Source organism: Herpailurus yagouaroundi, unplaced genomic scaffold, assembly GCF_014898765.1.
Source record: "Herpailurus yagouaroundi ecotype Mexico unplaced genomic scaffold, PumYag 29, whole genome shotgun sequence".
NCBI lineage: Eukaryota > Metazoa > Chordata > Mammalia > Carnivora > Felidae > Herpailurus > Herpailurus yagouaroundi.
This window is the reverse complement of record NW_024412377.1, coordinates 81,936,542-81,950,464: the sequence shown is the minus strand read 5'-3', so window position 1 is coordinate 81,950,464 and position 13,923 is coordinate 81,936,542. Positions and strand designations below refer to the sequence as shown.

The window sequence follows — 13,923 nt, the reverse complement described above, 5'->3', positions numbered from 1 at the left end:
AAAAAAAAAAAAAAAAAGAAATGTGCTCTTACCTACCACTTTATACAGTAGCCTCTCTTGCCACTTCTTAACAATGGTTACATAAAATGTGAAACATCTAAAAGTTAGAAAATTAAGAATTGATAATAACTGATAAGCATTGATAGATTTTTAGTTTTGTACTACAGCTTAAGGAAAATACCAAGTACTTGAATTTGTTGTCACTTATGCAAGTAAATAAGAAAATGTATTTGTGATTTTTCCTGGGATACAATTTATATAAAAGATCATTTTTCTTTCCTAAAAGAGGTACTACACCATTTTAAGAACTTGTTTTTTTTTTTTTTTTCATTTAGAAAGTCATTTTATTCTGTTCTTTAAAACATCACCTTACAGAGAAACCAAAGACTCTAATAATTATATTTTAACCACTGTAATTAAAAATATATATATATCTACGTAGGGACAGAAGAAGAAAGAAAACTGTAGCTAAAGCAGGAAACAGTGCAGGAAATCAAACACTTGACCCTGAAGAAATCCAATATAGTTAGCGCTTGTCAAAAGCTGGTAATGTTTAGAAAGATACCATGAATGTAAAATTTACTGATAATCCAAAGCTACCTTAAATAAACATTATCTCCTTCTTTGTCCCCAATATTTTATTAGATGCCAAAAAAGAGTCACCAGGCTTCACAAAATCTAGTATTTTGCTTGGTGAGTCAATCCAACCTAACACATATGAGAAACTTCTCTGCAGATCTGGAAGAACAAGATTAAAGTGCATGTGCAATAAAGAATAATTTATTTCTGGTCATTATAGCATTGAAAAGAATGAAATATAAAAGGATTGTCAAAACAGTAATGAGAAGAGGTCAAAACCTAAACTAGTGAACACAATCCTTGTTTTTAAAGATAGCTTCTGGAAAACTGTAGTTATCTGGTGCAGGCCAAATTAAAAATATATATCTTATATTTTACTATTTCAAACAGTTATTAAAGAAACATAGAAGGCAAATCTAAACTGAAGAACCAGTTAAAAAGTTAGTTACTGTAACCAGCCTTTAAAACACCAATACTTGAAGCATAATATCCCATTATCTTTTTCCAAGAAAGTCTGATGTAGGCTTTGTGATTATATAAAAACCTTACGTGTCAAATCTGACTATAAATGCAACTGAAGATTTCTTCCTTGGGATCATGATCTCTAGAACATTAAGTCTAAGCAGAAGCAATAAAATAAACTTGGGAGGGAAGACTGAGATTATTTTTAAAGTACTAGAAATTTATAAAATAAACCATCCAAAACATCCAAATAAAACATCCAAAACAAAGGGAGCCCTAAGAAGGCTTGAAACCAGGAAACTACATTTTCATATTTAATGTTTTTTTTTTGTTTTTTGTTTTTTGTTTTTTTTTTTGAGAGGATGAGTAAGTGGAAGAGGGCCGGGAGAGAGAGGGAGAGGGAGAGGAAGAGAGGGAATATTTTCAGAAAGCTCCACTCCACCCCCAGCACAGAGCCTGGATCTCACAACTATGAGATCATGACCTGGGACAAAATCAAGAGAATCAAGAGTTGGACGCTTAACCAAGCCACCCAGGTGCACGCATACTTAATGTTCTAAAAAGATCACTCTGGGGGCGCCTGGGTGGCGCAGTCGGTTAAGTGTCCGACTTCAGCCAGGTCACGATCTCGCGGTCCGTGAGTTCGAGCCCCGCGTCAGGCTCTGGGCTGATGACTGGGAGCCTGGAGCCTGTTTCCGATTCTGTGTCTCCCTCTCTCTCTGCCCCTCCCCCGTTCATGCTCTGTCTCTCTCTGTCCCAAAAATAAATAACAAAACGTTGAAAAAAAAATCTTAAAAAAATAAAAAAATAAACAAAAAGATCACTCTGGCTGCTGTGTGTAGGATGGACTATGGGGGTAAGAATGGATACTTGGGGGCTGGTTGGAAGTCCATGGTATTGGTCCTAAGAGAGCACGGTGGCTGAGACTAGAGTAGTGGTGAAGGATGGGGTTAAATTTTGAAAGTTTGGAGATTTATAGGACTTGTTGATGAATCAAATAAGCCCAGAAATGAGAAGAGAAATCAAGGATTATTAGTTGATTACTAGGCAACTGGTGACAGGTGCTGCCACTTACTGACATGGGGAACACTTCTGAAGATGTAGGTTTGAGGAGTGAAAGCAAGAATTGTGTTTGGATTTGTTAAATTTGAGATGTCTCTTAAACTTTGTTAAGGAGATGAGGTGTTGGAAGTAAGTGCCTGGAGTTGGAGGAAGGTCAGAGCTGGAGATAAATATTTGGAAGTCATTAACATATGGATGACATTTAAATCTATAGGACTAGATGAGGTCACCTATAGGGAATGAATAGATAAAGAGGAGGAAGCTGGGATCTCCAACATTCAAAGACCAGTCAAACAGGGGATGGCCAGCTGAGACTAAAATGGGCAGGGCGGTAAATCAGTTTCATAACAGGAAGGAGTGGTTAACAGGATGGAATGCTGCTGAGGTCAGGTAAGGGAAGAACAGAGAGATGTCCACTGATCTGAGCAACAAGGGACCTAGTCAGGTGTAATCTTACAGGTGTGGTGGAGACAACCCAAAGTGATGGGAGGTAAAGGAGCAGACACTGCTTTTCAGATACATCCTTAAACATCATCCTTCTCTCTTTAGGTGTCCCCTTAAACACAGACTTTATTGCAGTTATTTTTTCACATGTCTGTCTGTTTCTACTAAAGCACAAGCACTTTCTTGAAGGCAAGGACCATCAAGGACTTAATTGGCTTTATATCCTCACTGTGTAGTTGTGTGCCTGGCACATGTCTTAAAATTTAAAGTGTTTGCTAAATGAATAAAAAAAATTTGGTAATTATAATTCGGACTCCTATCTCTTAATCTTTTATTAAAACAAACTTAAGACACTCAACTAAGTTTCTACTATATGGATGTATTTATTGTTTCTCTGAGACATCATGGTTTCTGATAATGGAAACCAAAAACAATGATACTAAGTACAAGTTATTTTAAAATAGGCTAACACTTGGGGGTGCCTGGGTGGCTCAGTGGGTTGAGCTTCCGACTTTGGCTCAAGTCATGATCTCATGGTTTGTGAGTTCGAGCCCCAAGTGCGGCTCTGTGCTGACAGCTCAGAGCCTGGAGCCTGCTTTGGATTCTGTGTCTCCCTCTCTCTCTGCCCCTCCCCTGCTTGTACTCTGTATCTCTCTCTCTCAAAAACAAAAATAAACGTTAAAAAAGTTTTTTTAAATATGCTAACACTTAACTTTCCAGATAAGCCTATCTAGATCCTGAAGTATCTCAGTGAATCTTATCAAAAGTTTAAGCCTGGTTTCACCTTTGAATAAGCTCACTGTTGAGGGGAAAAGTCCTCTAGACAAGATTACCTCCATGAACCATGAACTAAGCACCCATACCTAATCCATTACAATGTATAGGTATAAGGAAAGCTTTATGTAGTAAGGATTATTTTTTTGTTTTGTTTTTCCACAATGACAACAACAACAAAAAAGAAGAGCATCAAAGCACCAAAACAGAAATGGAGACAATCTGGAAGAAGTGAAGACACTGACTCAAGGCCTTCAGAATCATTTCAAAATGATGATTGAAAAGTAAATCCAGGTACTTTATACACAGTTTCTTAATGTTTCAATAATCACTAAGGACAGAAACCAGAGAAGGTCTGATCTTCAGGTTATAATCAAATTCTATTTTCATATTATCTGTGCTTGATGATTGTCTAAGTGCAATTAATAGAGAAGGTTATTAAATAAAGGAAATGCAAACAAAATATAAACACAAAATTATAAACAAAAAATCCCTTCTCAAAACCAAAATTTCTTCCAATTAATACTTTCACCTTCCTCCCGAATATCACCAATCCCATTGTCATCCAAATTTCCATCCAAATGTCAGAGTTTATAGGAGACATATAAACAATATGGCATTGTTCTAGTCTAGCCTCAAACCCCCAAATATACTTCTCAAATATAAAACACCTAATCAAATCTAAGTCTCTTGGTCAACAAACAAGAGACTGAATGAATGTTCACTAAAATGGTACTCATCATATTTATGGCCCCTGTGCCCAACCCACTCTCCCAACTGCTTCTGATTTCTCCTTTTTCTACTAAGAATACCTCTGGTGATGATGGCTAGAAATCTCAATTCAATCCTATTTCTTTAAAATATGTTAAAAGTCTATAGATTCAATTCATCTCTAATGTCTCCCACAGCATCCTACTTTAGACTCCAATCATCTCTCACCTGGACCACAAAATTCCTCCTAACTTGTCTATTTCCTTCCGGATTCATTTTATATTCATCATGTAACACTGAGGACAGAATAATCCTAAAACACACCTTCAAAACACTTTAGATTTCTACTCAGTGTCTCGTTAGTGTTGACAGAAAAAAATTTAACCTGCTCCAATCTCCCTTTCCTCTCTTAAATCCAACTATATTTCTCTCCTATATTAACTTCGGGTTAAGTGGAACACAGTATTCCTTGGGACTCTCACACCCTACCCTAGCTTTTCTACTGCTGTCCTTTCTTTGCCTGTGTCATTCCCTCTGCTGGAGATATGGTCCCTCATCTAGTCCCTGCCTTGCTAAAATCCTTTAAGACCTGAGGATGTTTTTTAGACCAATAATATGTAAGATCATCAATAAGAAAAACTTAGGCCATTTGTCTAACAATCTGGTTACTATATAACTGGTAGTCAAATGCTCTGACTGTAGAGTTCAATTCAAGTTGCTTAATAGGACTCATGAATCTTTAAGGAGCATATAGCCTAATTAATAAGATTCTCTCTTTTTATGTCCTATATTAAACTGCCGGCCATGGAAATGCTAGTTTGGCCTTTGCTGGCAAAGTATTGTGGAGGCTCTTAAACCAGTTTTTCCTACAGGTTTCACATGGCTCTCAAGGGCCATAATGCCATGACAGAAATTATAGATGGGTAGATAAATTGGAAGGAAGGGAGGGAGGGAGCAAAAGAAAAGAAAGAGCAATTCTCCTTGGTAAATTTGACCTGAGTTATATCTTTTTTTTTTCAGCTTCAACTTGGCTGTGGAGATACAGCCATTAATTTACTGTATTGTACTCCAGACCTGCTTTTCTACATTTTTGCATTAAGTCATGGAAAATGTAGTATGGATCTGAGGTAAGCAAGAGAGTCAAATGTGGGGTTATATACACACTGTTTTCTTTATTCTAAAACTTAGTTGATTTTAAATGCAGAAATGCCCATATCATCACATTTTAGGAACATTTTCTCAAATACTCTAAATACATTTGGCCCAAGTGGGCAAATACATTGACTGGACACCAGTGCCAGGCTCCTGAGCCTCTCTGTGGTCACTGCAAATTGTTAAAAGTGACCTAGCATTGGTTAGGCTGAAATTCTAATTTTCCTGATTTAATCACAAATTACCTAGTAAGCATTATGAGCATAGCTTTCATAGTTTTTTTAGAAGTGTAAATGGAACAAATGGAAAGGCTGGATCTGGTGATTGTCTTCCATAAGCTTTCCTGTAAATCATTCCAAGAATTCTACACCCCTTTCCTTTTAAACTCTTTTCTTGAACATGTTCCAATCCTTCACATATGTTCTTTCTTTCTCCTCCCAATTCTGGTGCCAAAGTTCCCTGTCTATCATTTTAGGCAATCTGGCTACTGCTTTCCACAGGGAAGAGCACCCTTCTTTGCACTGAGTACCTGATCATTTGAATAAATGTTTTAAACACCGGAACATGAGGTACAAATTTGACTTTACTGGATAAAAAGCACTTTAGAATCAAGTTTATCCTGAAGATGGGTCTAAGTTAAAAGTAAGATTAACTTTTTTTTTAAATCTTTTTTTCTTTTTAATGTTTTTTTGAGAGAGAGCGAGCGCGTATGTGCGCGCGTGGGGGTGGGGGGGGGGAAGTACAGAGAGAGAGGGAGACACAGAATCCAAATCAGGCTCCAGTCTCTGAGCTATCAGCACACAGCCAGATGCCGGCTCAAACTCACGAACTGTGAGATCCTGACCTGAGCAGAAGTTGGAAGCTTAGCCAACTGAGCCACCCAGCCCTTAACTTTTTTTTTTTTTATGTTTTCTTCTTCTTCTTTTTTTTTTTTTTTTTTGAGAGACCGGAGTGTGAGTAGGGGAGGGGCAAGGAGAGAGGCAGACACAGAATGTAAAGCAGGCTCTAAGCTGTGAGCTGTCAGAGCCCAGTGAGGGACTGGAAACTCAGAAACTGTGAGATCATGACTTGAACTGAAGTCGGACGCTTAATTTACTGAGCCACCCAGGTGCCCAGATTAACGTCTTAAAATCTGGCTACACATAAAAGTGCAAGAAGAGGAATCTGATAATGCAAACCTCTTTGTTTTAGTTAATAAACATGTCCAATGGCAGTGGCAGTTTGTGCTGGCAGTTCTGGATGCTTGAGCAGTGCTTTAAGAACAGCGTCTTCTATATTTATAAGGAAGATTACTGAATACATACACACATACTCAAAACTGTTTGAGGACAGGAAGAAAAATGAATAAGGAAGAAGGTATAAGTTTTTTCTTTGCCTTAAATCACAATGAATCAAATGCTAAAATTTTCACCTGGTAGAAAGATAGGCTAGGAGAGAAAATCACCTACCTCATGACCTATAGAATTAGTGATTTTAAAAGATCAAGTAATGCTTGATCTAAAGGGAGCAATTGTGAAGGACAGTAACTTTGGAGATTTGAATTAGACTTAATGCTTTGACTGGCAATAATAATATCTGGTAATACTGAGAGAGACTGAGTTCCTCATGCAAAATTAAATGTAAGTGTATTTGTACACATTTTCAAAACACTATCATTTTCCTAGAAGACACTTACCAAAGAAGGAAAATTCTTTTAAAGCCAATAATTAGAGTTGACAAGAGACTGTGTTAACAGAATCCTTCTCAAACACTTCTGCTTTCTTATCTTTAAGCACAAAGCATGAAGAACCCTTGCCCCCAAAAACATCTATGCAAGACTTTTTATGTAATAGTTAGGTAAACATGATGATATTATTTGAGCCACCATCTTTGAAATTTTGAATAAACATTTTTAAAAAATAAATTGACAGGCTCAGCAATGACAGAATCTGATAAGAATATTTTGATAATATTTTTGTTACTATAAATGTCAGCATAGGACAGCTACACATTACTGAATTAGCTAAAATATATTTAAAATTTGGGATTTTAATTCTAAATGCAGTTTTAGGATACATTTTGGAGAAATATGTAATTACAATAATATATGTCCACTTAAAATATGTAGTGCTTACACAAACCATGTAATCAGAAACATCAATTTAGAATGATTATAAAGTGGTAATATGTGACTTTATTTAGTAACTTTCCTCTCACTTAAAACAATCTACAGTTAAAAAAAAAAGTACCTTTGCAATATATCCTAGATATCTGTATTAGTATGCCTAAATTTTCTTTCTTTTTAACATTTTTAAATAAACAATCATTTTGAAACTGTTTCACACTTAGTGGAAAACAACTTCTAGGAGATATTTACTCCAACTAAAACTCCCATCGCTAGATTCAGTGTCTCTCTCCCTGACTCCAGTCCCTGTTTTGAAAGATTCTCAAGTTAGCATTTTTCATTTCTCTAAAAATAGAAAACTTGAATAATGATAGTCAATTACATTTGATTGTCTTTTGAAACAGTGAGGAATTGTTCCCAATCGAAGATTGTTTCCATGCACCCTAACAATTTCGTATACTTATTCAATTCAATTATATCTAAAGAACTTCTGTATTCTGCTTAAATCATAGTTTACTAAAATCCATGAATTTACTTCTCTGAAGTCTTAGGTCAAGTGGTTTAATTTATAAGAGTAAATCTAGTGTGCAAAATAATTTGGATAAAAATAACTTTCTGATGCTTAATTTAGGAAATTGTTGAAATTTCTGGCTCTTGGAAAGTCATTAGAAGAGGAGGACTAATAGTCATAACCTTGCACAGGCCAAAGCCACTTGGAGGCCACTTGTCAAGCACTGAGCATCCTCCTATCTGAGCACAAAAATGGTGGGCACGGTTTTATATGAAAATGAAAGCAATTTTCCCCCCAGAAGGAATTGGCTTGACCACCAGAAACAACTTCCCACTTAGCCAACAAGTGTCAACATATTTCGAAACAGCTGCTACAATTTCGAGTCATGAGCCCCACTTCTGATATGGATGTAAGGTATAAAGACCAAGTAATTTATCCTCCTACTGTTAGATAAAAGTCCAGCCAGATGCCTACTGCCAGCAACTCCCTGATGGGGGAGCCCTGGTCTGGCCTAGCGTGGAGGAAGGTCATGAGAACACATTTGTAGGAGACCTGGCTGAACACACCAGAGGATCCTCCAGTAAGTACCAACAGTGTAGTCACCTGAAGGGTCCCTCATTTCTTTATCTTCAGTCTCTTCCCACTTTTCAACCACCTGGGATTAACATTCTTACCCCGATTCCTGCTTTTCCAAGCCCCTTACAAAGTATTTGTAGCTGAAATGACAGTGAGGCCTCGGACTCACTGGTTAAGCTGGTTAAGTCAGAAACAAGGCAGTGTCCAATTGCAAAGGCCAAGTCAGTTTATTTCTTCCCCCTCTCCTTGCATGCCACTGCTTCCACCACCAGCCCTTCAGGAGAAAAGGACTACCAGGACTAACTCAATCTGCCTGGCTCTAACCTCAGAAAGGCGGAAGGACTTGAAAAAGTGTTCTCCGTCTCCCTTCTCTGCTCCTGTACATATTGATCAGACCCATTAATCTGCATGCACAGAGATGGAAAAAAGAGAGCAATAGTAAATGGCAATTGAAGTAGTTAGCAGCAGAAAAAGTAATTGACTTCCATACCTTTGACTATAAAAAGTAAAAAGGAAAAAAAAAAAAATCAAGAACTAAGTGGTGGGTCCCAAGAGAATTTTTGATTTCCTGTTTCTTGGAAGACACTGGTATATAAATGTGAGGGTTTCTGGAGTCAAAGGACTCCAACCTTAATCCCATGCATGTAAACACTAAAGTGTACGAGGCAGAAATGAAGGTAGAAAAAACACTCCCTTCCTGGGTCTCAGCAGTCATGCAGATCATTGAACACTGGAAGCCTCTGGCACCTCACATTGCTGAGCACCATCCTTTCCCGGTGTCGCTCTCCTCATCCACCTCTTCCCTACCAAGTGTACAGAGTCTGTCAATCTTGCTGTAATCAACTGTACAATTTCCCTATTGTTCCCCCAAGGTGGATGGTGGCCTACTGTCCTCATAGATGAATCTCCCTACCCTCTATGTGTCAGTCTTTTTTTTTTGACTGGAAGTTGGCCTTCTCCTGCTGGCTTCTTCCTCTTCAGCCTATGTGTTTTTCTCTTTACACCCCTGACCTACCTTCTTCCCTGTGCCGTTCCTTCCCACGCCCTCCCTTTGGAACTGGCAAGCTTATCTCTCCATCTTGCAGGGCTGAGTTTCTCTCCATTGTCTGCCTCTGTCCCTCTGCTTGCCTATCTGGCTTCCCCCCATATGGGCCTCCTACTCCATGCTAGTTGGTGGTCTTTCCTTACAGGTATACCAGTCTGGAAGCAGTTATTGACATATGCAGTTTTGTATTTCTTATATCTCCTTGCATTCCTATTACGGGCTGCAACTATCTTCCCAGCCACAAATGAGACTCTTTTTCCCTAGGATTTCACAGTGTGTAGAAAGGTACCCCCCCCCCCCCCCCCCCCCCCCACCTCCTACATGCACCCTTCCCTCCTCTCCTCAGTCTGAGTGTTTTTCACCATACACTTCTCTGGTGGATAACACATGGGCCCTGAAGTGTACACCCATGTAACCACTCAGTTCTGTCAGTGCCTTCCTGAGCAAGCTCACCTCTGTGAGTCTCTACTGTTCACACCTATACTACCAAGAGTTCATGTACTTCCCAAGCTGTTCACAATTGTGTGCTTCCCCCTGCATGCACCCATGTGTAGGGGGCTTCTCTGAAGATGAGTGTCCCCTTGCCCAGCTTCACAAGCTCCCACTGAACCACAGGGTTCACACCTCCCTTGCAGTTCTGCTTCCAAAAGCTCTGATTTCCAAATTCCTTCTGTGTATTCCTTCTATGTATTTAGTGGGAGCTCAACAGATGTTAATTCTGTTCTCCACTTTCATCTGAATAACTATATGCGTCCGGGTGTCCCTCTGGCCCTCTGTGCCTGTTTCAGTTAACTGAAGCAGGTTTCCTTGGTATGAAGTGGGCTATTTGTCAGTATGCCCTGTGGGTTACATTTCCCTCCGATTGTCCCTCCCCTCAGACTAAATGTTATCCATCTCTCATATCGTATATCCTTCCTTTTATACTTCCACACACAGTACTGCATGCCCATAAACGGCTTCCCTATGCACCCTGGGTTGTGGCACGTCTATTCCGTGTCTCTCTCCCACTTTTCCCCCTCAGCCCTAACAAGAAAACGCGTTTCTGGTTTGTACTCCCCAATTGCGGTGTGTGTGCGACTACGTGAACCTTAGCTGTACTCGAGTTCCGTGTGTAAACGGGTATCTCTACCCAACGCGGTGTGGGGAGCGAGACAGGGGTCTCTGCCCAGGGTACAAAGTACCTTTCCCCCACCCTCACCCTCGATCCAGTTTCCTATCGCCGGGAGTCAACCCGACACCAGCGTGTCTTTTGGGTACGAAGAGCCTCCGCGAACCTTTGTCTTGTTCCTGGGTGAGCGCTGTGTGTGTGTGGCTCCCTCGTACACGGCGTTGGTCCCTCTTTGGGAAGGTGAAGCGCCCGTGTCCCCGAGTTCCTGGGAGTGCAAGGTGTGACTTCCCTTTACCCCCCGTAGGCGGGGTGTCGTGTCCCGTCCTTTGGGACTACGTGGTGTGCCCCCTCCCTCAGGGTGTGTTTGTGTCCTCAAGTCCTTGCGAGTACAAGGTGTGTCCCATCTCCATATGCGGAGCTGCTGTGTCCGAGTCTCTGCGGATCCGCGGTGTTTTTGTGTTAACACCCAAACGCTGACGGCTTATGCCCTCCGCACTTCGGAGTTCGTTACTGGTGCGCCGCACCCGCTCCCCCTCCCCCGCCACAGACAGCGTAGTCATCTCCCTTGTCTCTTTGGTGCTTCCCTTCCTCAATGGGACAGAAAACGCCAGGAAACCCGCGGGCGCCGTCGGAAAGTCCCGCAGCAGCCGCGCAGCCGAGCCGAGGCTGCGGCTGCCTCGGCCCTGCCGCCAGGGGCCGCCCGCCTGCCCGTCTCCCAACGCTCCGGCTCTCGGCCGACCCGGGACGGCGGCGTCAGCGACCCTACCCGGCCCTGCCCAGCCTGCCGCCGCGGACGCTGACGGCAGCTGAGGCGAGCCACTGCTCCGCGGCCCCGCGCCGGTTGCTCGGAGCCCAGGGTGGCGCCACCGGGAGGCGACGGGCGCCCTCTCGCTTCCTCAGCCCTGCCGGTTGGCCGGCCGACCCGCTCACCTTGTGGCTCTGGTAGGTCTCGAGCGCCCGGATCGCCGTCTCGGTGAGCTTCACATGCAGTACGGTGATGTTGTCTTGTCCCAGCCGTCCGCACGACAGCCCATAACGCTGCTCCTCCCGCAGGCCCGCCGCCCCCCCTGCCGCCATCTTAAACTCCCAGGGGTGCGGACGCCGACGCCGCTCGGGCTCTAGCCTCCACTGCGGCCGCGGCTGCTAGGGCTTCTGCAGCCGCCGCCACAGCTACGGCCATCCCGCTGCTGACGTACTGTCATATACTGCGCGCAGCCAGACCTCCGGCTGCCACCGCCGCCACCAGCCCCACCCTCCGGCCCGCGCCCCGCCCCGGGCTCGTCTCATTGGCCTTATTTCCTCACAGAACCGCCTTCATTGGCCGTCCTCCACTCTCACGGGGGCGGGGCCCAAAGTCGCTGGAGTTTTGCTCCCGGGACGGGACGTCCGAGGTGAGCGGCTGACGTCAAGGTGACGCGCCAATTTAATCACATGTGACGTCACATTTGGACCTCTTGGCTCGCCGGCCGCTATTGGTCAGGCTGCCTTCGGGGATCCCTTGTTAATTGGGTATTCACTTTGCCTGGCCTGGTAACCTAGAGTCGGAGCACCGCCCCTTAGGAGGTGGTAGTGGAGAGTCGGGGGAGTAGGGGAATCTCTTCGTCCCCGAGTGGTCCTTGAAGAGGAAGACCCCCACCCCAAATGTGTGGCCAAGTAAGGACTTCGTCCCCCGACGGTTGCGGAAACTTGTGGAGCTGGGTGTGTGCCTGTGAGGGAGAACAAAGTAGGCGGGGTCACTGGAAAGCATCTTCTGAAAACTCAGTTTAGTGCCGTTGAGCAGATGGAATTGAGGAGAACGCCCTTCTTCATTTCACCCTAACCTTGAAATTAGTGAATCGACCCTAGGCTTTAGGAGTTGTGCTAGAATATATGTAGCACCTTAATTACAACACCATGCCTAAAGACTTAAGTGTCTTTGGTGTGGTGGGCACAATACTATAGAAAATTGAACTTCTAGTTCTTTCCCAGTTTATGCCGGGTTCTTATCCCAGAGGAACATATACCGTATCTCTGGAAGTCGCCATAGGGACAGGGTTGTGCCTTTTTATGGAATTTGGAGTATCTCCTTTCAAAGGACCATTTAAATTAGACCTGGGCTTGACCTAAATTAAAAGATACATCTACAGCTGTCATTTTTCGGCTTTGTTTGAACTCTGCCCATTTTATTCCACAGGGATGTGGGAAAACCTAGCTAGGGCTTAAGCAATTGGAGGTTAAGTAGAGGAGCTGGTGGTGTGAGGGTGTGCGGAGGCTGGGCATACTTTTCCGTTCCTCGCGGTGCTCCGTGTGTAGGCGTGGCTAAAGCAGAGAGCCTGATCCAGAGCCCTCTTCAGGCTCTGTTTGGGTAGACTGACAGGCTTCCTGTCGGAGAGCAAGAATTAACAGGGTGATGTGAAACACCAGATGAAAGCAAACCATTGAAAGAATTCAAACCGTTAAAAGGCAGTGTAAAAAATTTACTTTAAAAAAATTGATAACGGTTGTTGTTTCCATCAGATTGTAAAACCTTATTGTGTTTTATAGGGATTCCCCAGAAAAATTGATAGGCAGTTAAACAGTTTTTCCACCCTTTTAAATTGGATACGGCTGTGATTTTCCCGAAAGATCCAAGTGGGAGTTTTTCATGATTCATCCTCCACCCCCCCCCACCCCCCACCTGAATTAATCCCTTCCCCAGCCTAAAGGTACATTGCCTTTTGATTCAGATCTTCAAGAATTGAATGTATGTAAAATGAATTACAGAACTAATTCTCCTTCCACAGAGTATAGGTTAAGTGGAAACATCTGTATTAACTGTTGGTTACATCACAGGAGAGCATTTTTAAAATTGACTTAATTTCAACCCACTAGAATTTGCTAGCTGTTAAGACATGATTAACATTTATTAATTCAGTTTACTAAAGTGTAAATTATCTTAAATTCATTGAATAGAGAAATTAAGGCAATCACTGAAAATAATTTCGTATTTGAATTATTCTTTTCTTATGTTTACTTTACTTTAATAGGGAAGGACTGACCACATATCTAAATCTAAAACCTTAATTATCTGGGGGGGGGGGTTGGGGAATGAGGGGGAGAGATTTGACCAGAACAAGGAGAACCTGTGTCTCAATACTTTTCTGGTGAAAGTGGGTAAATCCCTGCCCACATGTCATCTTGGCCTCTTGTTACTCAGGACTTCTGATGACACACAGAAGGTGGTGGAAGATCAAGGGTGATTTTCACTGTAGTTTTCAAATGTCTGACCTGCAGCACCTTACCAGTAACTGATTTTTTTTTTCTCTGTTGCAGTAGGAATATTTTTCTCATACCCGATTTAGTAGGTAACATAATATTTCACTGTGTAATATTATTAAGATATTAGGAATATGTTATCACTTATTATTAGTGAATTA

General features: G+C 42.2%; 1 protein-coding gene across 1 annotated transcript in view; it reads right to left on the bottom strand.

Annotated features, from left to right (window-relative positions):
* Nucleotides 1-11,766, bottom strand: part of ELL2 (elongation factor for RNA polymerase II 2) — a 73,070-nt gene extending 61,304 nt beyond the window's left edge. Inside the window, exon 1 of the mRNA XM_040448166.1 lies at nucleotides 11,459-11,766. Coding sequence (XP_040304100.1) covers nucleotides 11,459-11,605 — 147 coding nt within the window. The 5' untranslated portion in view covers nucleotides 11,606-11,766. The remainder of the gene's footprint in view (nucleotides 1-11,458) is intronic.
* Between the last annotated feature and the right edge of the window lie 2,157 nt (nucleotides 11,767-13,923).